This window comes from Saccoglossus kowalevskii, chromosome 14, assembly GCF_978046115.1.
Source record: "Saccoglossus kowalevskii chromosome 14, keSacKowa6.1, whole genome shotgun sequence".
Taxonomy (NCBI): domain Eukaryota; kingdom Metazoa; phylum Hemichordata; class Enteropneusta; family Harrimaniidae; genus Saccoglossus; species Saccoglossus kowalevskii.
The window spans coordinates 23,722,901-23,749,076 of record NC_140654.1 but is presented as its reverse complement, the minus strand read 5'-3'; the positions used below and the strand labels follow the sequence as shown (position 1 = coordinate 23,749,076).

The 26,176-nt window shown below is 37.1% G+C and overlaps 2 protein-coding genes across 2 annotated transcripts; both read left to right on the top strand.

Annotated features, from left to right (window-relative positions):
• The first annotated feature begins 10,832 nt into the window (after positions 1 to 10,832).
• LOC100374257 (cytochrome P450 2U1-like) lies at positions 10,833 to 18,926 on the top strand. Its single transcript, XM_006811884.3, has 3 exons — positions 10,833 to 10,995; positions 14,908 to 15,867; positions 17,936 to 18,926. Exons 1-3 carry the CDS (start codon positions 10,833 to 10,835, stop codon positions 18,130 to 18,132), a joined length of 1,320 nt encoding a protein of 439 aa, XP_006811947.3. The 3' UTR covers positions 18,133 to 18,926.
• A 1,437-nt stretch (positions 18,927 to 20,363) lies between these two features.
• On the top strand, positions 20,364 to 23,727 carry LOC102810228 (cytochrome P450 2U1-like). Its single transcript, XM_006811885.2, has 3 exons — positions 20,364 to 20,747; positions 21,339 to 22,304; positions 23,297 to 23,727. Exons 1-3 carry the CDS (start codon positions 20,390 to 20,392, stop codon positions 23,482 to 23,484), a joined length of 1,512 nt encoding a protein of 503 aa, XP_006811948.1. The 5' UTR covers positions 20,364 to 20,389; the 3' UTR covers positions 23,485 to 23,727.
• Positions 23,728 to 26,176: the final 2,449 nt, after the last annotated feature.

Here is a 26,176-nt window from a genome sequence, read left to right as displayed (position 1 = left end):
GGTTACATTGAATAAATGTTTAGAAGTAAATAAAAACACGAGGTGAACGCACTCGCTTCCATGAAAACACTAACTGTGTAAACACTAACTATGCAATTGTCTCCATATAGGTTAAGGCTACTTTGCCGATCATTTTGAGTTGTAAAATGGGTAATTCCAAAACTTTGTTCTGATACCCATTTTTTTCCAGAATTCCGAATAGCGAGTCATAAAGAAGGATTTAGTAAAAACATTCCTGTGTCAACAAAAACGTGTGTAAGCTTAGCAAATGACCAAGCAGCGCATGTTTTAGAAGGAGGGCACGGCTTGTCTACTTTTAGACATAAGTTGATTGGTTCTTTTGTTATGAAGGGTTGCACTGTGATTAGTACTAAAAATTATGACATAGGCGAAGTTCACCACGTCTTTACTGTAGTAACTACTACGCGCTGCAAAAGTAATGGGTTTTACGACGATGATGAAATCGCTGATCAGAATACGTTGTTACTACTTTCTTTATATTTTGAGTACGCCAACGGTTTGACGCACATCATGAATGACGTAACAGTAAATTGTTCGCATGTCTATGACGTCAATTACCGCGTAAAACATTACATTGCTTGCTGGTTGTAAACATTTATTATCGCAGACGACCTTGTGAGGTCTAAAGTAGAGTGGGATGAGCGCCACAATTTCATTTTTAACCATGCCTGTTCAATGTGATCCGTCCATTATATATTTGTGATATCCCATCCCAGATAATGTTAATTTGATTGGTCGACACAAAATTGTGACGTCACTCTAACTAACTAACTTTTTATTACATTTATGGATACCGTGATAATCATCTCACCCACTTCTGTACGCGATCAAACCTTTCCAGGCGACTACTGCATTATTATATGACGTTGATTTAATGGGGAATAAGATTCTCGTCGCTTAAGTTGCATTCCTTATTGCATAAGTCTTTGGTAATATTCAATACAGCATTGCTTCATTTTTGTAAATGTTATCACAATGCATATCCACAACGACATTTTTTATTTTTTCAATAATTTTCCAGAAAAAAAAATGTGCTTAAAACTCTTGACTTAAGTGGTCGGATCGGGTAATACATTTACCCGACTCTCAATAATAACTGAAATTTGGGGGTTGTGTGCTTTTATTTTCAGTGCTATATTTTATTGGATTATTGGTGCGTTGCTGTAGGAGTAAAAATGTGCAAGAATCAAACGTTGATTACTTGCAATAAAACCATAGACGAATATATTGACGAAGCAGATGCTTCTTGCATATAGTGAGTGCAGCTATAATATCATTATTGATGGCTGTACGGTAGATACATTGCTAGCTGTCGATATAGGGGTAATTGTTTAGGCACTATACTGAATATTTTTGTTTATTTCTTCATTTTAACAACAACATGAACAACAATTATATATCTCACTTATTCGCGTCGTGCGATAAACACTTTAATATTACAATAAAGCATAAATGTAAAACGTACAGTAACTAGAAAACGAATAAGAAAACCAAAATAGAAAAACATGAATTACTTCATGATGTTGATCTGGGGAAAATAAAAGAAAAAAGAATTATATTTTCATATTTCATTTTTACACTCAGCTTTTCAACTGTATTATAATTTCAAAGTAATACTACATTTAAAATAGGTTTCGATGTATATATTTTGCTATTATGTGAGACGATGTGTCAGTAAATCTGGAGTAATTCAAACAATAAGCTTAAAAGAATTGTAATAAGCAAGAATTACCACCACTGCATGTCCGATATATATGAAACAGCTCATCGGAGTCAGGAATAAGCATTCGGGATATTAAAGGGTTGAGTCAGGTATAACAACTACATATTGTAATTAGATTACTACTAAAAAGTATGTATAAATGTTAAAAAGATTTCGAACTAAATGATTTGTTATCCCTAAATGGCGGACAATTCAGAGTATAGGAGATGCCTGTTTTGGTAATGACAATACAATTGCCAATACGAAATAGTGGTATCCATGAATATAAAACACAGAACAATGCATTTCCAAGTATTTCGCAATCACAGTGCAATTGACTTGAGACATACCATTATGCCACAGAGAGGGCAGGATATGTAGTTCTCTATTTATGCTGACACACAATTATATTAGCTATACTCTACTATCTTATTATATATGTATGTTTTCAACACAACAGAGCCCTGTTTTCTCTATGACAGAGTTTTCCACAACACTTATTTATTTTTACAGCAGTAAAAATATTTGCAAATTCCACCATCAATAATTTCCGGTTTATTTGTTTTTAAAATTTCACTGAGGAATGTGAAAGACATAATTGCTGGCCCATTGTCCAAATCATTGATATAGCGACTTTTCATTAGGATGAAACACAGATGATGTCTATTAAAATTACATCTGCATCACATATAGTTAGTAGTAGCGTATTCATTTTGGACATAGATGCATCAGTTAGCTAGGTATTTTGTAATATGTCAATAGGGTAGTTACATGCATGCTCTCTCACCAAAAAAGGATGTTCTTATTCAAATGGAAATTGCTGGGTGATATATGCCATTGAAGGAAGGTGCAGTGTACGCCATTACTGGCGGTTTGATCCAGTAGTTAAATGTTGAAATGATGCCACCTGAAGGTGATATTGGTTGGGTAGGTGGTGGATGGTGAAGGTCGACTGGATATAATTTTTCTCAGACTGTGTTTTGTTGTATTATTTAATTGAGGCCAGTTTTTGCGTTTTGTTCCGTGAAGTATTTAAACCTCCTATTAAAAGATTATTTTGTATGTAGGTATTGGACCATAAGATTTGAACTGAGCTTGTACAACCCAAAGTACAGTGGCGGTGGCACCGGGAGAGTGGCAGGGGCACCCCCCAAAATCTTTTGTATCAGCAAAATGTGCCCCTCAAAATGCAGGAAATAGCGTTTCAGAGGGTCTAGATTTCAAAATCCCCTAGAGGGATGCGGGGAGCAGATCTCGCCCCCACCCCACCATGCAAAATTTCTGGCCGCCGCCTCTGAGGTAGTATATGTACTATTGATGAATGATTATTTTGAAATACTAATTATATGTGGTTAACATTGCATCTTCGAAAAAAATAATTCAAACAACAAAGTCAGTGTGCGGTTTGTAACGCGTACAAATTGCGAGTTTCAGTTAGTTAAGCTGGGTGGGTGGAGAGGTTGATTTTTTCTGTAGCAATAACACCTTGCTCAGTGATGACACATTCACATGGTTTCTTTCAAATTAGTCTTAATTATGACTTGAAGATATATGTGATTTGTAATAGAAAATTCAATGCTTTGTCGTGTAGACGATATTATATCTTAATTAATGGTACGTAATAAGGGTGTGTAATAGTAATCATTAAACCAGCGATTTGTCCGCTCTGTTGGCAGGTCACAAATGTTCCTACATTATTTACGGAGAGGTCGTCATTTTTTTTTCAAATTTTGTGAGGCGGCATGATGTTTTTATCTATTCGATTTTCGAAAAACAACAGCCCCCTCCTACAATTTCTGCCCAGTGCCCTAAGCGCGACTACACGACTACAAGACGGCCCTGTGTATACTGAAATGAATTAGCTTGTGAAGAATGTTAGCTTATTATTATTATTTATATTTTATTAATTTGAGAAAAGGTACTACACAACCTCTCAAACAAGTCACAGTCACTAAATTCGCTTTTTGACATTTACAGCAACAAATGACAATTGTATCGGCATTTCAAATTAGAGATTTACCTGTTACAGTTGTATTATCGGCAAAACTCAATTAAAAGCCTTTTCCACTTTCAACTCAACCAACAACGAAAGTTTCTGCGTTCGTTCGTTTATGGACTAATATTGCCCGTACTACAATAAATTCCATCATGCATTGCTGATCGAAGTTCGCTCGGACGTAGATATAACATAAGTAAAATAGCCGATGTATAATTTCGAAACGGAGGCCGAGGGACCTAATGCTATACAGAAAACAATTTAAATGTCCGTAGTGCATCTCAGACAGATTTTAATGAAAATGGTTCACATATAATATACTGTAAAATTTTCGCTGAAAATACTTTTTTTGGTATTTCGTATGGAATTTATTTTCACTGATTTTGACGAGTTGAATGCAAAATATAGGGTAAAAGTATATTCGGTGGTTTACATTTTCACTGAATCATTCCTTCGGCGAAAATAGCGAAAATTAGTTCCAAGCGAAAATAAAGTATTTTAAAGTATACTATATATTTCATCTTTAATCGCCGAACAAAGAGACCGCGTGTGGTACGATGATTTGATGATACTCTAAGATGTAGAAACTAAATTACAACCATTATTACGAGCTTTTTCAGCTGTGGGTGTCTTGCGAATACCTCAGCTGTTGATTTTAGTACAGTGCATATATTTATTTGAAACGTCAAAAATTTCACAAATCAATTATGCCAACATTACGTCTTTGAGACGAAGAGTTACCTTGATCATGAAAATGACGGCGTAGATGACGTACCCAAACAAACTCTGTCACATGACAACTTGCAATTAAGTAGTTACTTGGTACGCACGCTGCTATTGTACACGGTGCTACACAATCAAGTTTTAGAATTCAACGTACGCAAGTTCAGGGCCGTCATTTGGTAACAGTAATAACCTCACACAATAGCAAATTTAATGATATTGTCAAACGAACTGTGTTTACTGTCACAGTCACTCTTGTTATCCAGGCAATGGTCATGGTCGTTAATCATAACGTTAAAATATGCGATATTTCCGGATTGCCGACAATATCGGCACACGGATTTGAATAATCTGCCGTGTTTATTCGCAGATTATTTTCCTCATTAAGGGAATTAAAACAGATCAGCCCACGCTGTAACTTAGCGGCGTCTACAGCGGTATAATCCTTCGTGTATCGCCCACATGCGTGTGTTTCATCGGTATATGCGTTATATCGATTATTAACAGCTGGTCGTAAATATCTAACACGTTCCTAAATCTAGACGGACCGACTACTTTAGAATGATAGAAAGCGTGTACAGTCTTCAAATTACCACAATAGACAGAGTAGTGGTCAAACCGAATATACGTGATTCCGGCGTTTCATGATAAATGCTTTGTATTAATAATTGCACTTTTAAATAATATTCATCATCAAGATGTGTCTACATCATAACGTAATAAGCATTCATTTACTTAGTGGACAGAGGCGGAGTTAATTACCCATGAGCACGTGGTGCAATCCATGGGATTGAGCGGTTACCCTTTAAACGTTATTTACATATTGTGTACGCAGTGCGCATGCTTCATCACAGTGAGGTCAATTGCATTCACGTTTTGCGTAAGCATGGAGCATTTTCTACATCCATTGTGTAAGTGACGTTCAGCACCGTCACTGAGGTGTGCTAATCAAACCTCATTAATGGTGCTGAACGTTGTGTTCGTATTCGAAGCCCACACATAAGCGACGCTACCAGAGATATACACAAGCTAACAATCCACACCAACACAGTACAGCGACTGCTCAGATAGGGGAAGATGTATACTCACTCCCACCACGTCATACTCTGTAATATGCAGTTACAATTCTGGTTCTACAATAACACTGGATCGATATAGTACGTCTACATACGTATTCTGTGTCTTCACGTATTAATATAGGGCTGTATGTGCAATAAACGACTTCGAGTGAATATTCAGAATTGTTGCATGCTACATGGTTGGTTATAAACTAGCCAGTTAATATGAAGACTCACTGTCGGGTGGTCATACGATAGTTTGGATACATATACTCCGTATAATGAAAGATTGCGTTAATTTGCTGCAGTAATTAGGCAAGGATGTATCGACGGTGCTAAAATAGAAAATTCGCAATGACGTCATCAGTCGCATCGATTATTGCGATTATTGGGCGTGAATAACACAAATTATAGGTTAAGTTGCCGCGATAAGCTACCAAAGTTCATGTTTTGAAGAAAGTAAATAGACTGTGCGTAATGTGTTGTCAGTTAGCTAGATATGACGGAAATTAACACTGCTCAATCAAATTGATACGGGCAATTTACCTAACTCGAGAGCTACTAATATACGTCATATACCCTTGTTTCTTTCACACATTTTACGTCAGATCGTTCACTGTCTCGAACACAACACTGTAACAGATCCATCTAGACACATGCATACATACTTAATTCAAATTGACTATATTTCCTAGGTATACATTCTCCAAGAAAAAAACCTTAAACCAACCTCACCATCTAGCATTGTGGCTTAAAAATCGGACCGGATCAAGACACTCTTTCCATTTAAATCTTTCATTTAGAAGTTAACGGACGTTTGCCATGCGAATTTACAATTTAATTTATTTAAAAATATAAATTTTCACGACAAAACATAACGTTAAAATGTGCACAAATCTGGTGACTGGTGGTAAACAACATTTTCATGTCTACTGACAACAAAATATTTTGTCGAAAAATATTTATGCACAGATTGTTATTTGAAAGACCACACTTTATAAAACATTGTTGTATGTTTAACCATGAGAAACGAAAAATACTGCTATGATTTTCTAGATGTGTACCTCGTTACCAATGACGATACGATTCTTCTCAGGGAATTATTAAATGTTAAAAAGGTCAAAATGACTACGATTCTCTAAATACTGAACTCATATCGCAGAGTATCACAGCGTTGCTCGGGATACGGGTACATCGATCTGCAAGATTATGCAATTAGGTTTCTTACACGTTCGTGTTTTGTCGCTGATATTTTCATAAATTTTAAAAATCATAATACCTATCCTCGGGGCGGAGCTACGTCACCAGACGTTCCACGTTGCTAAGACGCGCACCGCTGTACATGCATTTGTATGGGCTTTGTGCGCGCTGCTGTAGAACGCCGGTCGAGCCGGTGAAAATTCGAGAAAACAACACAAACTCAACTTTGAAGTGATCCCGATAAAACAAATTTATATATGTTACACACGTAGAGCTAATCTTGTTTCTGCGAGTTTTTGGCCTTTGTTTTCACCGCGAGGGTTGCCACACTAGATGTCCGCCCCCGAGGATAAGACGCCGGGCATATATTTTAACATAGCTATTTAGAGACACAGCAAAATCCGTGTTTGTGCAAAAAATATGAAAATACTTCGACAATAAAAATGTTCAATTTGCTGTAACCTGAACCGGCAAAATGTTACCAAGTCACACACACCTTTCTCGTATCAATATTTATTCGGTTATTTTCGTCTCTATTCGGAACAGTGATGATGGAATTTTATCTCATCAATCTTTCCTATGACGTCACAAGAAGGTTATTCATACCGGAAATTTCGAGGAAGCACTAGATTACAAATTTTGATTGATAAGAACGAGGTTAATTTGCACAAGACGTTGTTTAATGTCAAATGGTTTTGATGTAGTCACGGTGCGAAAATAATGAAAGCTATTAAAATGTGCAATATATTATAGGAGAAAACTTTCCAATCAATGTTGTTGTAAATAATATAAAACTGGAAGGACACTAATTTGAATATTATTTTTTAACAAAAATAGTGTTCAAATTGTGACACCGAGTAAAATTTCGAGATATGAAGATATGCATTCATTCACCTTCAAAACCCAGGTGACAAAATACAGACTGAATGCATGATGACATTTTCATTAGTGTTTTCCTGAAAAAACATCATTTTATTCATTTGCTTACCATAATAGCAAAAAGCAATAATATGAATGTACGAGGAAACTTACATCTAAGCATAAATTCGAATTCAACATCATTAAGGATAAAGATTTCTTATTACGTGACTGGGTGACGAAGGGATGTATGTTTGTTTGTAAGTCTTTTTCCTCTAAATAATGTTATGCTTATGTTTGGTACATATAAAGGCAGGCAAGGGCATACTTTCGGAAATTAAATATTTCTATTTAGAATTACAGGATCTACAATTGAATTTCTCATGCATATATTAGCAAACAGAATTTAAACAAAATATCAAATGAATTGAATTCGTGTATGTCTTCTATGAGGACATACCCATAATTGAGTATGCACAAGTCAATCTTGCATTCCACGAACAGGTGTTACATTAAATCTCAGACAACTAATAACTTATTTATTAGTTGTCTGAGATGTGATGTGTGTTTTTGACAGACCTTAAACTCAAATGGTCGCCACGGGATCACATTGAAAGCAAGATAACCACGAGATCACGTTGAAAGCGATATATCCACGAGATCACGTTGAAAGCGAGATAACCACGAGATCACACTGAAAGCGAGATAACCACGAGATCACGTTGAAAGCGAGATAACCACGAGATCACGTTGAAAGCGATATATCCACGAGATCACGTTGAAAGCGAGATAACCACGAGATTACACTGAAAGCGAGATAACCACGAGATCACGTTGAAAGCGATAAATCCACGAGATCACGTTGAAAGCGAGATAACCACGAGATCACACTGAAAGCGAGATAACCACGAGATCACGTTGAAAGCGATATAACCACGAGATCACGTTGAAAGCGAAATAACCACAAGATTTTGCTCCTGAAATGGCGTTTTCTTCTGTTAAACTATTGGTTACTGCTGATGAAACGTCACATGATTTGAATATATTGTTATATATGAAATCAATCACTGTGACAATAGATGTGCATTAATGTCACGATATTAAATATTCAAACAAATATATATCAAGAAGACGATGAGCGAGGTTAATATAAAAATATTGACCCGGGCCAAAGTCGATATATAGCTGTGTTGACCCGAAGAGAGCATGGAGCATTGACCACTCTCTGAGTGTCGACAAATCTGTATATCGACCAAGGCTAGGGTTAATATCTGTATTATAAAGAGTAAAACATTTCGTAAAAGGATGAATCGCAGGATTTCTCTTGCCCAAGTTCTCAATGACAACATTCAAAATGTTTTCTATTCACAAGTAGCTTTTTCATCATACTTCCAATGGTTCCCTCCAAAATGACATTTTACATTCACATTTAATGTTTTTGTAGGTAACAACTATCTACGCCGGACAACTGTCTGACATTTTCGAAACCGTGATGTTTATACATAAACGCTCACTACACTGAGGGTTAATCGGACCCTGATCGGAGCCAAATAAAACGCAATATAATAACATATTACTGGTTAAATCCGAGTGACGGCGGCACAGCCCCCCCCCCCCGTAATAATGTTGGGGGGCGTCGCCGAGTAAAAAAAATTACCTTGATGAAATAAATAGAAGCACTAAACGCAAGTAGTTAGGTACATGTTGCGGCGACTGCGGTTGCACTGACTGATTTAATTGTGTTGTTTGATGATTATCTCCCGGTTACAGTTATTCACATCGAACATAACTCGGTCCAAGTAAATAAAAATGCCTCGTTGAGCCGAAAATGTTACATCGCGTCTGCAAAAATAAAACAAAAGAAGTATTTAAACACGTTTTTGGGTGATCCAGTGAAATGAATTATCATCGAGCTAAGAGAGGACTGTGAACATATTTTAACATATGCATCCTTGATTTATTTATCTAAACATAGTCGAATGTATTTTGTGGTTATAGCTTTAATTCATTGAACTAGGTAGAGCGACGAAGAAATATTTGGCAGGCATATTACGAACATATAAACATGAAAAAAAATTCGAACTGTCGAGCACTGTGAAGCGCTCCTTCACAATGAGATGTACTATGTGTTGAATCAGTGGTACATCTTGTTTTGATTTGTGGAATACTTAGTAATATAAACGTAACACACCCTTTGTTCCAGCTATTAGTAAATGCGTGCGCGTCTGTGTTCCGCTAAAAAAATCAAGTTATTACACTCTGACGTCGGGCACAAATATTGTTCAAATCAGAGTCTCTCGAATGTTGCTTGGTAGTTAGCAATCATTGGCTCGAGTACTGTAACTGTATATCGTTCTTTATTGTCGGTAAGATTATTTTCCCCCGCCATCGATCTAAGTTTAAATATTACAGGGCGGCAGCTATGCATCTATAGTGACAGCGATTCATCATAAAGAGTGACCGAGCAGCAATGATTATTTGAGTCTCTAGATTTTTCAGCAAACACTATACTACCTATGTTACCGGCTATTATGAGTTTACAATTATTCTCAGGGCTTTTGTCTTTGCCTTTATCTCTAACTACGATATGTAGTTTGGAACGGTGTAAGCGGGTTTTATGGTCTATGTGTGTAACAATAAAAGGTTTACCCGGTGGTGGAGGAGAAGACGTGCCGAAACGTATTTATGTATGACGAGTCACGCACGCAGTAGATTTTACTTTGTATTTACTGCCGTGTATTAGGTGTCATTTTTTGTGCTTGCTCCTAGATGACGTAGTATGACGTAGTTGAAAGTGCAAGCCTAGTATCACAACATAGCACAATCTGCCGGCAATTGAATCGCATCATTCACGCATGAGCACATGTATTGGCAAATATGTCCATGATTTACGTTATTGTTACTTTGGTATCAATCCCATATACGTTTTTCGTGTTTAAGTTAATCTCAGTCGGAAATGGCGTACGTCCGATGAAACGTATACGATTTACTTAGTATGAAAAGAATGTCCAGCCCACGTACTGGCATTTAAAAGCAGAGTTGTATCGGCTCACAGCGACAGCCACATCTACGCTACTTATCCACAGTTATGACTTTCTTCGAGCTAACTAATATCCATATTATTTTGATAACGTTTGCAGTATGCTTGTGGGCCGCTTACAGTTTGTCCTATCTATGGTATGGCCGACATTTTCCAGACGGACCTTTCGGCTGGCCTTTGGTCGGTTGCTTACCTTCTTTCGTTGGAGGCCAACCACACAGAAAACTCGTTGATATGGGTCGTAGATATGGTCCTGTATTTAGTCTTAGGCTCGGTACACAGTTAGTCGTTGTGGTGAATGGCTACCGCGCAATTAGAGACGCATTGGTAAAGAAGGGTGAATTCTGCAACAGTAGACCACATATGCCGATTATGGAGCGAACAACCAGGCGAAATGGTGAGTTTACTGACCTATATTATTTTTTGATGATTATGAGATATATATATATATATATATATATATATATACAGTCGAAAAGTGCTGTTTTTTAGTTCGCCCCCTAATTTAAAACCTCAATTAAATTACGACATCTGAGTCGTAGTTTAAGGTAGAGATGCAGTATACCTGACATGTATTTTAGTTAGTTAATTAGGCAACCAAGATGACCTCCCTTGTCCACAAAACTAACTATTTTCGGAAAGCTTATTGTATGAATTTTAAAGTTTTGTTAGTATTTTTTTATGGACACTGTAGTTTGAAATATACACAAAAATGTGCTTTTTTGGTCAAAAGTGATTTAAAAAAAATTTGCTTCTAAACCATTCTTCTGTTTCCTGTTTATGGATACATTTGTTTACTATGAAGAAAGTGCCGTCTTGAAAACTGTCTACCAGTTGTCAATTTTGCAGGGCAGCAGCTCAAATTTCACTATTTCAAGTTTATGCATAAATTAACACACAGGCTAGTTGTCTGTACGATTGCTGTAACACTGTTCAACCAAAAACAATGCCCCGACGGCGTTTTGAAGATAAACACATTGTCAATCATTTGTGAAAATTTCAAAACAAAGGGTCAAAGCGTCTAGGAGCTAGTTTGTTTAAAGTTCTGGGATGTGCACTAAAACGAAGCTGAGATAATTGCTAATTTGCATAACAATTCACTCAGTAAGAAGTTTGCTAATACTCATAATTAAAATGGCTGTAACAGTTCAAAATTTAAATGTATTATCTTTTTGTTAAAGTTAAATATAGTGCATAATATGGAGATCCCGTCATTTCTTTTTTTCACCATGTTTCTTTTTTATTATTTATGTACAGCCTTGCTAAATCTTGCTAAGCATACAAAAGAGAGAATGTTTGCACTTATTATCTATATTTTAAAATCGTTTTTTGAGTATGTTCCACTATTCACAATTCTACAAAATTTTAACAGTCTATAGCCAAGACTGATTGGATAATAAAAAGCAAAAAAAAAAAAATATTTCACACCCAAGTGCCCATGAACCTGCGCATCTACCTTAATGGCTGATATTCCTTTTGAGGATTTCCGGTGTAAATTACCCATAAGTCTTAATGATATCTGTTATAAAGCAGGTGTCGCTTGATAAAACGTGTGTCAGTTAACTATACTATAAATACACTTATTGCGTAGAATAGCGTAGTGTATTGTACAATCCCAACTTCAAAATACAATACGTCGATAATTAGTCATTCAATGTTTGAACACACGAGGGAATGTAACAAAAGATTACGTGTATACAATGAAATGACATACTAGTAACCGTTCATTGGTCACTTATAAAAGAACACGTGTGTATAATGTATGTAAGTAAATCAGGCCAACGCATAGGGTAACATTTGCATATCACGTATATGATGCTTTGAAAGTTCTTTCCAATGTTCTTTCCAATTTCAACGGTCATTTTTTTTGTAGCACTAGTTTTGAGCAACACGGACGACATTGAACTTGAAAGGCATGCTGGTTGCTAGGGTACAACAATACAAAACAAGGAGATGGCATGTGGCAATTTGGGCGTCGATCGCATTTCTTGTTTATTGCAAGTCATGCGGGTCATTTGCCCGGCATACTTCGATGCTAATAGATAACAACTTGTATCAATAGATGCGGTTCCCGTTCACTGTGAGACCTCGCGTATTGAAGGCGCGGACTGAACATCTTTCGCATAAATTGAATGATTTGATTTTGAACTTGAATTTATTATTTTAGAATCTAAAGTTGAAACATGAATATCACAGGTACCATTATTTCTTCAAAATTGACCATCATCTACTGTTATAGCTCATCCTTGAGCGTGGAAATACACACACTACGCGATGTATTGCCACCACTACGACGCTTCGACCTTTGTTTGTCCTGTTTTTGCATACGATTTCACGCATTGCGCGGTATCTCGCAGTGAACACTATTACACTAAAAAGTCAAGTTGGAAGCATTGACCTCTACATGAAATTTGGGTTTACTAGTGTTCTTTGTGCATGGTGTTCGGCATCCATTTACCCGCCAAATGCGTACTGTTTGAGGAGTCTGTTATTTTTTTTAGCAATGTTTGACAGAATATTTCTCATAATTCGCGTGTGAAGATTTGAAGTTGGAACGAAGCGATTATACCGATAGCCATGCTGGCTTAGATGATTATTTCATCGGGGATTTGCTGCAAACTAGCATAACTAATGTAACCTTTTTTTTTTCCAAACAATTTTAGATTATTTTATTTCGAACAATAGAGGTCAATGATCGTCGTGCAGTCAGTGTGCATGTGGAGGTCATGTCAACCAACAATGTACTTTACACCCATTGGATGCGTCACCTGAAACCCATATCGTGCACGATGACCATCACAAAACAAACTGATATAAAACCATCTTAAAAATTAAGAAAACTATTTAGTAAAACTAAAATATTGAATTTAGTACATAGCAGAACAAAGCAATAATAAGCAAAGAACCGGGCGTCTCGATAACCAACAACCTTAGTGACATGCAGTCAGACATTGAATACCATACCTTCGATAAAACGCTCGATCCCATTAATTTGACAACATAAAGAACACGTGTTTATGCTGACTGCGTCACACGGTGGTAGTACATGCCAATTAAATACCTCATTCAAACTTCCGAACATACTGTCGAAGACTGGCACTCGAAAAATTGATTTTACGGTAATACAACAATATATACTAAATAAATTGTATTTAAAATGTTTATATATTATTTTTTAGTTCTCAAGAGACCGGTGAATTAGGTTAGGGTGCAACATATGACTATATGGGACCATTTTTTTGAAAGCAAAAAAAATAACTACAGTACGAAATTTGTGTAAACAGTGTATTTTACACGTGTTGTTGACGTCACGGTCGCATAGAATCCATATTCAGTTTAACACAACGTGGTGCTAATAATTTGACGTTTGTTATTGTGTTCCTCGAGCTCTGCCGTCGATCGCCAGATTTGCATCCCATACAGTACCCTCTCTCCCCTGGCTACTAAGACTGAGATACTACTAGCAATTGCAGGCATTGCGTTTGAATCCGTCCATTTAGTATCTACTATATTTTCTCGGCGGCTACCTTTTAACAGTTAATCTAATAGTTTCTCAGACGAAGGAATTGTTCTCGGGTTAGGGTTCGATGTGGTTCGCCGTCAGGGGAAAATAAGTGACGCTTTCTGGGTTGCATTTGGGGAATGTTTCTTGGGAATCGCATAGCTGATATTTTAACTTCTCAATAATATTTTCGCAAATACTAGTAACTGCATGTAATTTTCTTCATTTATAATTTAACACACACTCAGAGTTGCACGTTCCGAGGTCTAAATGTACATCAACGCAGAGTGGTGAGTCGTACTGAACCCACCTGTCGTCCACCCAGGCTTCTACCGTCTACCCTGCACTCTGTCTCCCCTGTACTCTACTATACTCTAACTCTGACTCTGACTGAACTTACTGTCGTATTTCGTAAAGTTGCATTGTGGGATGTATCGTGTTACCTTGAGATCACTACGCTCTCTTGCGAATCATGCGAAATGGAGTGCGCCCACAGCGACTGAGTGAACTACAATTCGGGCAGCAATCTCTTCTGTGATTGCTCATATAGCCAAAGGGAATACTTTCAATGTACTTTTAGGTGTATCTCAGACTGGAGACACAAATATTGTTATGTGTGCCACTGTGGCTACGTCGTGGTAAAACAAATAGCGGTCACTTGTTCACTATTACCGTGATGTGAGCAGAATATCCAAGCAGTTTTTTTGAACGGCTTCCTCGTAATTTCTCATCATGAAATCTACTACGTCAACATCGAGACGAAACACGTCCATTTTTATATGACGACATATACTTTTTTAATTTCAGGCATAGTGAATGCTGTTTTTGGGCCCTCTTGGAAGGAACAGCGCACCTTTACCTTACACGTGCTGAGAAATTTTGGCATGGGACGATCCATTGTCGAGGATCGGGTCTCGGAGGAGTGTCTCCACCTCAAAAAGGCAATAGAGAGCTTCGACGGCAATTCGTTCGATCCTACACACGTGTTGACCAATGGAATAGCTAATATCATATCATCTATCATATTCGGTGGCAGGTTTGAATATGACGACCCATTTTTTAGAACACTGCTTCGTCTCTGCAATAAAAACTTTGAATTGGCGGGCAGTGTGGCCATATCCAACTTTTTCCCGGTCTTACAATATATACCCTTCGGTCCGATGCGAGAAATTGTTGACAATTTCGAAATATATCGAAAATTTTTAAATGGTAAGATAGAAGAGCATCGTCAAAGTTTCGATCCTGACAACGTCCACGATGTAGTGTCTGCTTATCTCCATGAAATGAACAATAGAAAAGAAGAACAACGCGAGCCCGGCCATTTTAACGACGACAACTTATTCGCCGTAGTTAGTGACTTATTCGCTGCCGGGACTGAGACCACATCGACCACACTGAGGTGGGCTGTTCTATACTTCGCTTTATATCCCGACGTTCAAAAGCGAGTTCAGGCTGAACTTGACGAGGTGGTTGGCATGGGAACCCCGACTTTGGCTAACAGACGACAACTACCGTATACAGAAGCTACTATACACGAGATACAGCGCATGAGCAGTATAGTTCCGCTGTGTATCCCACACGCTGCCAGCGAAGACACCGAAATACTTGGGCATTACATTCCGAAGGACACGGTGATTATGGTGAATTTATGGTCGGCCCTCAACGACCCAGACACCTGGACAAACCCAGAACAGTTCAACCCAGAACGTTTCCTTGACGACAAAGGCCAGGTGGAAAAACCCGATGAGCTGATTCCGTTTAGTATAGGTAAGCTATGTTGCCATGGTACCAAAGTTTGGATTGTAAGTAATAACAGTGAACGGTAATTGTAATTATTATTAATTTCAAGTTTTTTCAAGGAAACATTAATTTGTCTGCATTATCATGATCATTACATTCACCGTCGATATAGCGTTAGAACTGCAAACAAGATCATAGAAGATGGCCAAAGAAAAGTAAAACTAGCAGTCTGTCGGCTGAGATAGCTCCGCTGTTACCAATGCACATTTCAATGGAAGAACTGAAAATATCATCAGAAAATGAACAATATGTATAGTATTAAAGCAATCAGACTTGTTATAATTTTCTATCAAAAATATTCATTAAAATTAGATAATTGAAGAACAAAATCATCACGAAATGAAAATATCTGAGATAGGTCTACCTGTAGTACCTATGTAGTATATATAATATCAAAGCAATTTTACTTATACGGTTATTAACAAGAAGTCGAAAATATCACTTTTTACCAAAAATTACAAAAATATTCATGAAAATTAGAGAATTAAAGATATCATCACGAAATGAACAGATCTGAGAGAGTTTGACATGTAGTACTCACGTATGTAATATCTAAGCAATCGGACTTGCGGTTTTTAATAAGAAGTCGATAATATCACTTTTTACCAAAAATATTCATCAAAGTTGGAGAATTAAATATATCATCACAAAATGAACAAATCTGAGAGAGGTTGGCATGTAGTACTCACATATGTAATATCTAAGCAATCGGATTTGTAATTGTTAACAAGAAGTCGAAAATAGAGAATTAAAGATATCGTCACAAAATGAACAAATCTGAGAGAGGTTCATTGCGAAAAACCCAATGATCATGCTTTGTATAATGTGTCCAAATCATGATATGAACACGTGAATGGTGCGTGGTTGACGATCAGCGTAGTATTCTCACGGGCATGGTAATGGTTACTCCGTGGGTACGCATCACGAGGATTACGTTGGTGTTCCCCAGAAACCCTAACGCTAGAACATAATTATCTTACTTTTTTTAGCAAATTTTCTAGCAACCCCCATAATTTTATATGATTGACCTCTAGAGAAATGAGAAGTTGCCCATGTATATGCCTTTCTTTCAATAAGAGCATCACAAAACAAATGATCGCATAGACCTACATGCACTCTGCCTTTTCGCACTTATGCATCATATTTTCTTATGCATCATAGTTTCTTATGAATCATAGTTTCTTATGCATCATAGTTTCTTGTGCATCATAGTTTCTTATGCATCATAGTTTCTTATCCATCATAGTTTCTTATGCATCATAGTTTCTTATGCATCATATTTTTCTTATGCATCATAGTTTCTTATCCATCATAGTTTCTTATGCATCATAGTTTCTTATGCATCATATTTTTCTTATGCATCATAGTTTCTTATGCATCATAGTTTCTTGTGCATCATAGTTTCTTGTGCATCATAGTTTCTTATGCATCATATTTTTCTTATGCATCATAGTTTCTTATCCATCATAGTTTCTTATGCATCATAGTTTCTTATGCATCATATTTTTCTTATGCATCATAGTTTCTTATGCATCATAGTTACTTGTGCATCATAGTTTCTTGTGCATCATAGTTTCTTGTGCATCATAGTTTCTTATGCATCATATTTTTCTTATGCATCATAGTTTCTTATGCATCATAGTTTCTTATGCATCATATTTTCTTATGCATCATAGTTTCTTATGCATCATAGTTTTTTGTGCATCATAGTTTCTTGTGCATCATAGTTTCTTATGCATCATAGTTTCTTATGCATTATATTTTTCTTATGCATCATAGTTTCTTATCCATCATAGTTTCTTATGCATCATATTTTTCTTATGCATCATAGTTTCTTATTCATCATAGTTATTTATGCATCATATTTTTCTTATGTATCATAGTTTCTTATCCATCATAGTTTCTTATGCATCATAGTTTCCCAACTGGAACTCAGTTCGTTTTCTGAAATTATATTTGTTCACAATCTGTCGGACTGTATTATACGTTTAGAGTTATCTGATCAACTGCATATAGCTTTTGTTGTGTCTTACAGGACGACGCGTTTGTTTGGGTGAGCAGCTAGCCAAGACGGAATTGTTTTTGATAATTACACAAATCTTGCATCAATTTACTATAACCATTGCAGAAGAAGAAAATCAAGACATGGCATCGCTATTGAAGCCCGTCGCCGGTATCACTCTGTCGCCACAACCATACAAAATACAAGCAGTTAACCGACACGCATTGTAGATGTGTATGACTCTTTTTTGTATTTAAATATTGTTTTTATTTCGTTTCAATAATATAAATATACAACACACAAAATATTGCATTATTTACTTTTACATACACGTTTCAATAGAAAAACTTTCAAGTGTTCAATGTCAACTTTATACTACCTGACTGTATAATGCCAACTTTCACCGTAAATAACAACTGTTGGATGACGTTCCGGTCCGCTGAAAAGGGTCCAGCTTTAGAATATGACGTCATAGTCGTCGCCAGTGCACTCTGCTAAAATGTTCTCTCACTAATTTAGATGCGAACAGGACATGTGTATGTAGCTGATTTCGTACAGTATTGTTTCGAAAAGTTGTTTCCAGAATTTACGGTTTATAAACATACATGATTTATAGATTTGAGAAATGTCGTTGACCAATCAGAAAGATCATCGTTAGGTCACTGCGTATGAATACAAGCTTTTGAAATGGACTACCTGCTGCAATCTGCGCGTGTGTGTGGACGTATCGATCGGAATCGGAACTATTTCATCGCGAATTATTATGTCTCAATTCCGGTAAATACGCCTCTCAAAAGGCAATGTAGACAAATTTCACCACTTTCGGTTTATAAATCGGGCGCATTACGATAGTTTGTCGTCATTATACAGCAGACAGGTCGTACTCCCCACTCTCCACATCGACAAAGTCATTATTTTCTATGACCACATACCCTTTCACTTTAATGATATTTCAATATATGTATTGTGTAACCATTGTATATTCTATAACGTTATTTATCTGCCAGTGTGAAATGGCAAAGAATAAAATCATTACTCATTCATTACATATATGTTCTTAATGTTCTTATTGTACTGATCGAAATACATTAAATAACAAACAACAACAACAGGAAGAACAAAAACATGTGTAAGTTATACTACAAACCATATACGGCGGGGTCTTCGCCATGTGCTAATCTACGATGCTAGTGGTATCTAAACCCGGGATTTAAACCTTTCATCTGTTTCAAGGGGAATTTTACTCATCGTTTACGACAAGGATTCCTTATCTGATTTGGGTAGCAAAATTGTTGACTTGCTCAATTTTGCTCACCGAATTTATGCAAGGTTCCACTCGCTATACACCACTTTACTAACACGTAACTGCATTCAGATTTATGCAAACGAAACACACTGTGAATAACTTACGTCATAGGCGTCTCGAGAAATACGAAATGAGATATTACTAGCATTATAGCTAGGCGTTGGTATGGTGACGTATATCTAGTGGAACGCTATTTAGATTCTAGGCTATACAATGACATATTACTGGCCAAGAACCGATGCGACGTTTCATTCGCTGCACGACATTCCGTATATTACGCCAGTGTTACCTCGTTACCCATTCATTGAGGCAAACCGGCGTTACACACAATAAGGAATGGTATAATGGTCTAGAGAAATAAAGTACGCCATGAGATATTACAAGCATCGTAGCTAGGCTGTAGTGCAGAGACAATTTCATTTATTAAGTGTGTAAGTTCCAATCAATATCCAATAAATTATGTATTTTAGTAATAGTCTTTGTCCACAGTTCTACCGTGAAGCTGTTTTCATTTGGCTTGGTAATTGAACATTCAACAACGTATGGTACTACAGGTTATTGCTGCGTTATGGCACGGTATACGGAATGCAAATCCCTCACCGTGTCTCTTATATAACCGATGACACCCCGCCTTGTAATTTGCGACGGCCGAGCCGTGTAAATTGCGAACTCAGACAAAGAACCCCTGCCGCAAAAGGTGACTGAAATTTCCCTACTGATAATTACCCAGCGACTTGATAGCCTTGTATTCGAAACTTGTTATTATCCAACAGCGTTATAAAACTTTTCGATACGGCACAATATGCAGTGAGTGTACAAAACAAACAAATATTTCGTAATATACACATGCTTGCTAGATTTGTTCCCATGACAACAACTGACTCACGTTCACGATGAATTTCTATCACTGCAATAAAATGGCAAACAGACAAATAAGCGGGCCATTCGAATAACAAAAACATAATACACTTCACGTAAGTCACCCCCTCTACATACACACATTGTCAAACCTGTCAACAGAACACAAACTCACTCGCTCACGTTCCCACTTATCCACGTGATATACCACGTGACCTGTTCGGAAAACAGTTAAACAAACAACACATTACAGTACAGTACCAATTATCAGTTGTTATGAACTTTGACCTTGTTTTGCTTCGAACATTCATCTTGACGACGCCATGTTACAAACGATCCCTATATCGGTCGGGTGGTCGACTCTTTGCGTATTTCTACTTGTGTTGTTGTTGTACTATACATACGTATATCTCAGTCGACGCAGCGGCCTCCCGCCAGGTCCCATTGGATGGCCAGTGATCGGCAATCTTTTCCAGCTCATGCGAGACAAAGCGGGCGTGCACGTCGCCTTAGTAAAACTGGCTGAAAACTATGGCGATGTTTTTAGCCTATATTTCGGTTCCAAACTGGTCATTATTTTAAATGGATATGACGCTATACGGGAGGCATTTGTTAACAGAGCTGATGTACTGAACAATCGACCCAGTTTGTTGGTCCTAGAAATGCTGTCAAACGGCAAAGGTCAGTCTATGTTATTCAAAGGTCACCATCAGTTACAATAAGCAATGCCTTCTTTTTGTATTTGACCTGCCGTTTTTGTGTGTTTATATTCCGTTAAAGTGTCATTCATTACTAGTACACCCTTTCTATAAGTCGCCCTCTAGTGATAGGGAACTTCTGTGACATATAAGAATAAAAACAGTGTCGTTCAAATCTAGAACTGCGTTGGTTGTATATTCTTTCATCAATCTATAGGAAAATATAGATAAAATCTCTCAGATCTACAGATCGAAACGATATCGACGCTTTGATCGTCACTAGTGTGTGCGGTCTTACGTTTTCCAGATTAGTAATCGCAGAACGGCAACAACATCGATTCAATCATTCTCGCTCACTAGATTATGTTTCTTCCTTTGCATACACACTCTGACAAAACTCACAAACAAGGCTAGTATTTGGGAATTGAGGTTTGAATATTTATGACGCCTTGAAAGTAAATGACCAATCAGCGCTCCGGTTTTAGAACGAAGGCACGGATCTCCTACTTTTTCATGTATTGACTGGTTCCATGTGATATTTTATTGTTTTTAGTCTGTTATTATTGTTCAACAGGAATTGTCGGGGCGAATGGACATGATTGGAAAGCACAGAGAACATTCTTTCTAAAAACATTGCGTCGAATCGATGTCGGTCAGTCACGTAAACTCGAGCATCACATACTAGAAGAATGTGAATTTCTTATTAATGAAATCGAATCTCTAGAGGGCGCCCTGTTTGAACCTACAGACGTGATTAGTCATGCTGTTGCCAACATTATATGCTTCTTTACGTTTGGTCGAAGGTTTGAATACTCGGATGGGAAGTTCAAAGAGCTCTTGAGTATGCTTCGTCGTTTGATGGGAATCGTAGGGAGTGCGGCAGCCATTCATTTTTTTCCTATGATGAAAATCTTCATGCGAACGAAATTTAGACAACTTGCGAAAGTGAAAGAGGAGGTGTTTACTTTGGAACGAGAGATAATTGAAGAGCATAAACGGACAATCGATGTAGACAACCCCCGTGACTTCGTTGACGCTTATTTGATTGAAAGTGATAAACGAAGACAAAAGAACGAGAACTGTTCTTTTACAGACGAAGGATACGTACTCGTTACTTTAGCGGATTTGTTTACAGCTGGAACGGAGACAACTTCTACCACCCTCAGATGGGGCCTTCTTTACCTCTGCTTAAATAAGCACGTCCAACAAACAGCTCAGAATGAAATAGACCATGTTGTTGGAAGACATCGGCAACCAGATCTCGGTGACCAATCAAATCTTCCTTACACGCAGGCTTTGGTATACGAGATCCAGCGAATATCTTCAGTATTCCCTTTGAGCGTGCCTCATTGTGCAGCAACTGAGACTCATCTCCATGGTTACAGAATTCCTAAAGGGGCTGAAATTCTACCGAATTTATGGTCTGTTTTGCACGATCCGGTAATATGGCCTGAACCTGAGAAATTACGCCCTCAACGATTTCTGGACGAGGGCATGGAGAATGTGATACGACCTGAACGGTTTATTCCATTCGGCATTGGTGCGTAAATACGAGTTGGGATGTAATCGTTCAGATATTGACCACACGAGGGCGCAAGTCCGCGTAGAGCTTATATATCTGAACGATAAACGACACAAGTGCGTTGTCTGGAGTTGGTACTAGCCAATCAAAAATGTGTACACGTGTTTTTGTTTCTCTTGTTCACAGAATATTAGAAGTATCACAGGTGGACGACATACATTGCCTATATCAACTTTTATTATAGTATTTATTGTTATACTTTAAACTTGGCAAGATCAGAATGCCAGTGTCTGCCATAATTCCTCGTGGATCAAAGAACAAACTGAAGAAGTTCGAATTAGAATGTTGAATGTTGTTTTCAGTGTTAACTTCGGGACTTAATATATCAAGGTCATATGGCAGTGCCTTTAACAGTCTCTAGAAATGTCTGTAGATGCCTTGCCGTGGGAAATATCTAGATAATGCCCGCTACGTGGGCAATGTCAAAACAATTCACAACATGTTGTCAATTACTCTCTTGTCATTTGATCAACCATAAATTCAATGCTGGTCATGATCGGTTGTCACACTTCCTCACCTTCAAGACGTGATTATAAATATTCACGATGAATTGAGCAATGTAACGTCGTCCACCTGTTATAACTTTAATATGTAAATACATGTGGTAATCACATTCATCTGAAAGGTACCATTAATATTTGTTACTATTCAAGCCAAATTCACGATGACAATAGTGATGCATTTATCCCATGGATAAATAATAATGGTCGATATTAATGTGTGTTAGTTTACCTTCATAACATACTTAATAATGAACGTAAACATGAATTAATTGCTTCCTTTATTTAAGAATGCATTTTTTTTAGTTTATGTGTCATCGTATTTGCGAATCTGCTATCGGACGTAAACATACCGTTTGTTGGCTACATATACAGCTCGTTGTGGTACCTTCGTATTCACATAAATCAGACATTTCTAGTCTAGCTAATGTTCACTATATTTGATTTCAGGACCGAGAGTTTGCCTTGGAGAGCAAATCGCAAAGATGGAATTATTTCTTTTTCTGAGTAATCTACTGCATAGATTCCGTTTTGAACTTGACGAAGACATCGCGACAGATCCTAATATACTGAAACCAGTGGAAGGACTCACCCTGACGCCGAGAACTTACAAACTACGAGCTAATAAACGCTGCTAAAAACGGTCTCTTTAACTTACGGGAAACTGACATGATATGTGAGTCAGTTTGAGCCACGCACACGTCTTTACCTTATTACCATATTCACTACGGTGCGTTATTTCTGCTCTAGGGGGTATTGTGTTGTAAATTTAAATCACGATTTATTTGACCGAGCACGGGACACAAGTTCAAAATTTGTTTTGAGAATAAATCTTTGCATTTATTATAGAATAATAAAACAAACCGACTGTTTAAATCAAATCACGAAATAGAGTACGTTGCACCAGTGAGGCATTACGTCTGATATGTGTGTGTGTGGCTGCTAGTATATCAGATTAAAATACGAATGAACGTGCATATAACAAATCGCATTTTAGTTATTATTTCAATTCGGAACGATAAAGCTGCTGACGTACTGAAAATAAAAAAGCTTCCATTTCAGTTAGGTCCGTCAAATTCACGGTTTTTCAAGGCCATGGCAGCATGCACACTAAATGTAACCTATCGATATATGGAGTCCCGTTATTTGTAAATATATGAGTTTGATGTATCATTGGTGCCAGCATTTGTTGAGGTATTGTTCATGTAGAGACGAGATAGTAGCAGCGAAGACACATGTAACTCAGAACATGTACATAATAATACATATGGCGTTATCCATAATTAAAAGAACGTTTGAGTTTTAAATCGTATATATTATATATATGTGTGAAATTGGCGTAAACTTCCCCATTTTTCACGGAAAAAGAAAAGGTCGTGGCCGAGTTGCTAAAAAAACCTCAAAAATCAAAAAAAAAATCATCAATCAGTAAGTATTATGACAAGGAAAACAAAACATCAGACGCGGAGAAGCGGTCAGCGCGTCAAAAGAGTTGTTAATGTATCAAGTTACCTCTCTCTGTGATTTATTTTTCATTGAAATTATTTGCTTGTTTTCAATTAATTTTAGCGTACCTCTGCAATTTATTTTAGCATTGTCAGTTGTTTGCTTCATTGAATTAAACGGAGTTCGTCCGGTTGCAAACAAAGCTGTCTCGCACCACCGAGCAAAACTTGCGAATGATCGAAGTACAGGTACCATTAGACAAAAGATACACAAAAGTTTGTATCTCCCCGACCCAGTGCAATATATCCGGTTAGAATCAAAGCTCACGTGTCCCTTAATTGAGGGACCAGATTTTGCCGTAAATTAGGGATGGGATTTAGAAATAAATAAAATGGGACTTTTAAGGTGTATTTCGGACATTTCAATTATTCCTAATGCCTAAAATAGAGTCTAAGTTTTACCGTAGTCATTGACGCCTATTCAAGAGTATGAGTAGCGTAAATGGGTAAGCTTCGTTTCGACAATGAGCTGTTATCACTGTAAACAATGTTAAATTATTCTTCACATGCTCAGTTTATTTTTTAAAAATAATATCTCTCAGTCAATCAGAAACTCGGATTCACGCCTTCAGGGAAAGTCACGTTTGGACGCTCACATCGATTTTGTTTTTCGTTCGGCGGGCTGATGCCTTCAGTGTAGCTTTTGCCTCTTCCAACATAAAAATAATCTGAATCTTCTTTCTATCTCTCTTTCTTTTCATACCACGCATAATGTAATGATAAACATTAGGAAAAAAACGCTGAGGAAATATAATGTTTGGTTTGCTAGCGAGCGAGAACTGATTTGAGAATAATTGCACATGCGCATGAATTGAATGAACTATGACCCGTACAATCTCGATTTGCATATTGTCAATCAATTATTTGATTGCTCATGCAAATTAGGCAATTGGACATAAACATTGCCACGTGTGAGTGTTTTTTTATTTTTAACCAGAAAATAAACAGCAATTTTAACGGTGTTTCAATAAGAATACATTGGTCAAATTTTCACAGAATGTTCTTTAGATAAAAATCTATATAAAAAACGAAAAAAACTATTTTTGATTGAAATTCATAAATAAACTGCATCTCTACCTTAATTGTGATTAAAATGGTATCTCGTACGTGGTCACACGTGCTGCTTCAAGTTGTGTGACTTTATTTGAAGGTTAATGGTCGCCGCATTTTACATAGTAACGTCGTCATTCTCACTCGAAAAAGTCGCTTTAATGAAAACCACAACATATCAATGTGATATTGAAGTGTTTACACGATATACTTAAACCACCACATACCATTGAGTTATTGCCATGTTTATCAGATATACTGAAATCACCACATGTAAAGGTGATATTACCTTATTTACTCGACAAATTGAAACCGGTTATATATCATGATATGATATTGCCGTGTATAAATGATACACTGAAACCACCAGATGTCATACTGACAATCCGTGTTTACACGATATATTGAAGACCATTACATTTCATTGTGATATTACCGTGTTTACACGATATACTGAAACCCATTACATATCATTATGATATTGCCGTGTGTACACGATATATCGAAACCCACCACATATCATTGTGATATTCCCGTGTTTACACGATATATTGAAAACCTTTACATATCATTGTGATATTGCCGTGTGTACACGATATACTGAAACTCATTACATATCATTGTGATATCACCGTGTGTACACGATATATCGAAACCCGCCACATATCATTGTTATATTGCCGTGTTTACACGATATACTGACAATCATCACTGATTACATTTCATTGTGATATTACCGTGTTTACACGATATACTGAAACCCATTACATATCAT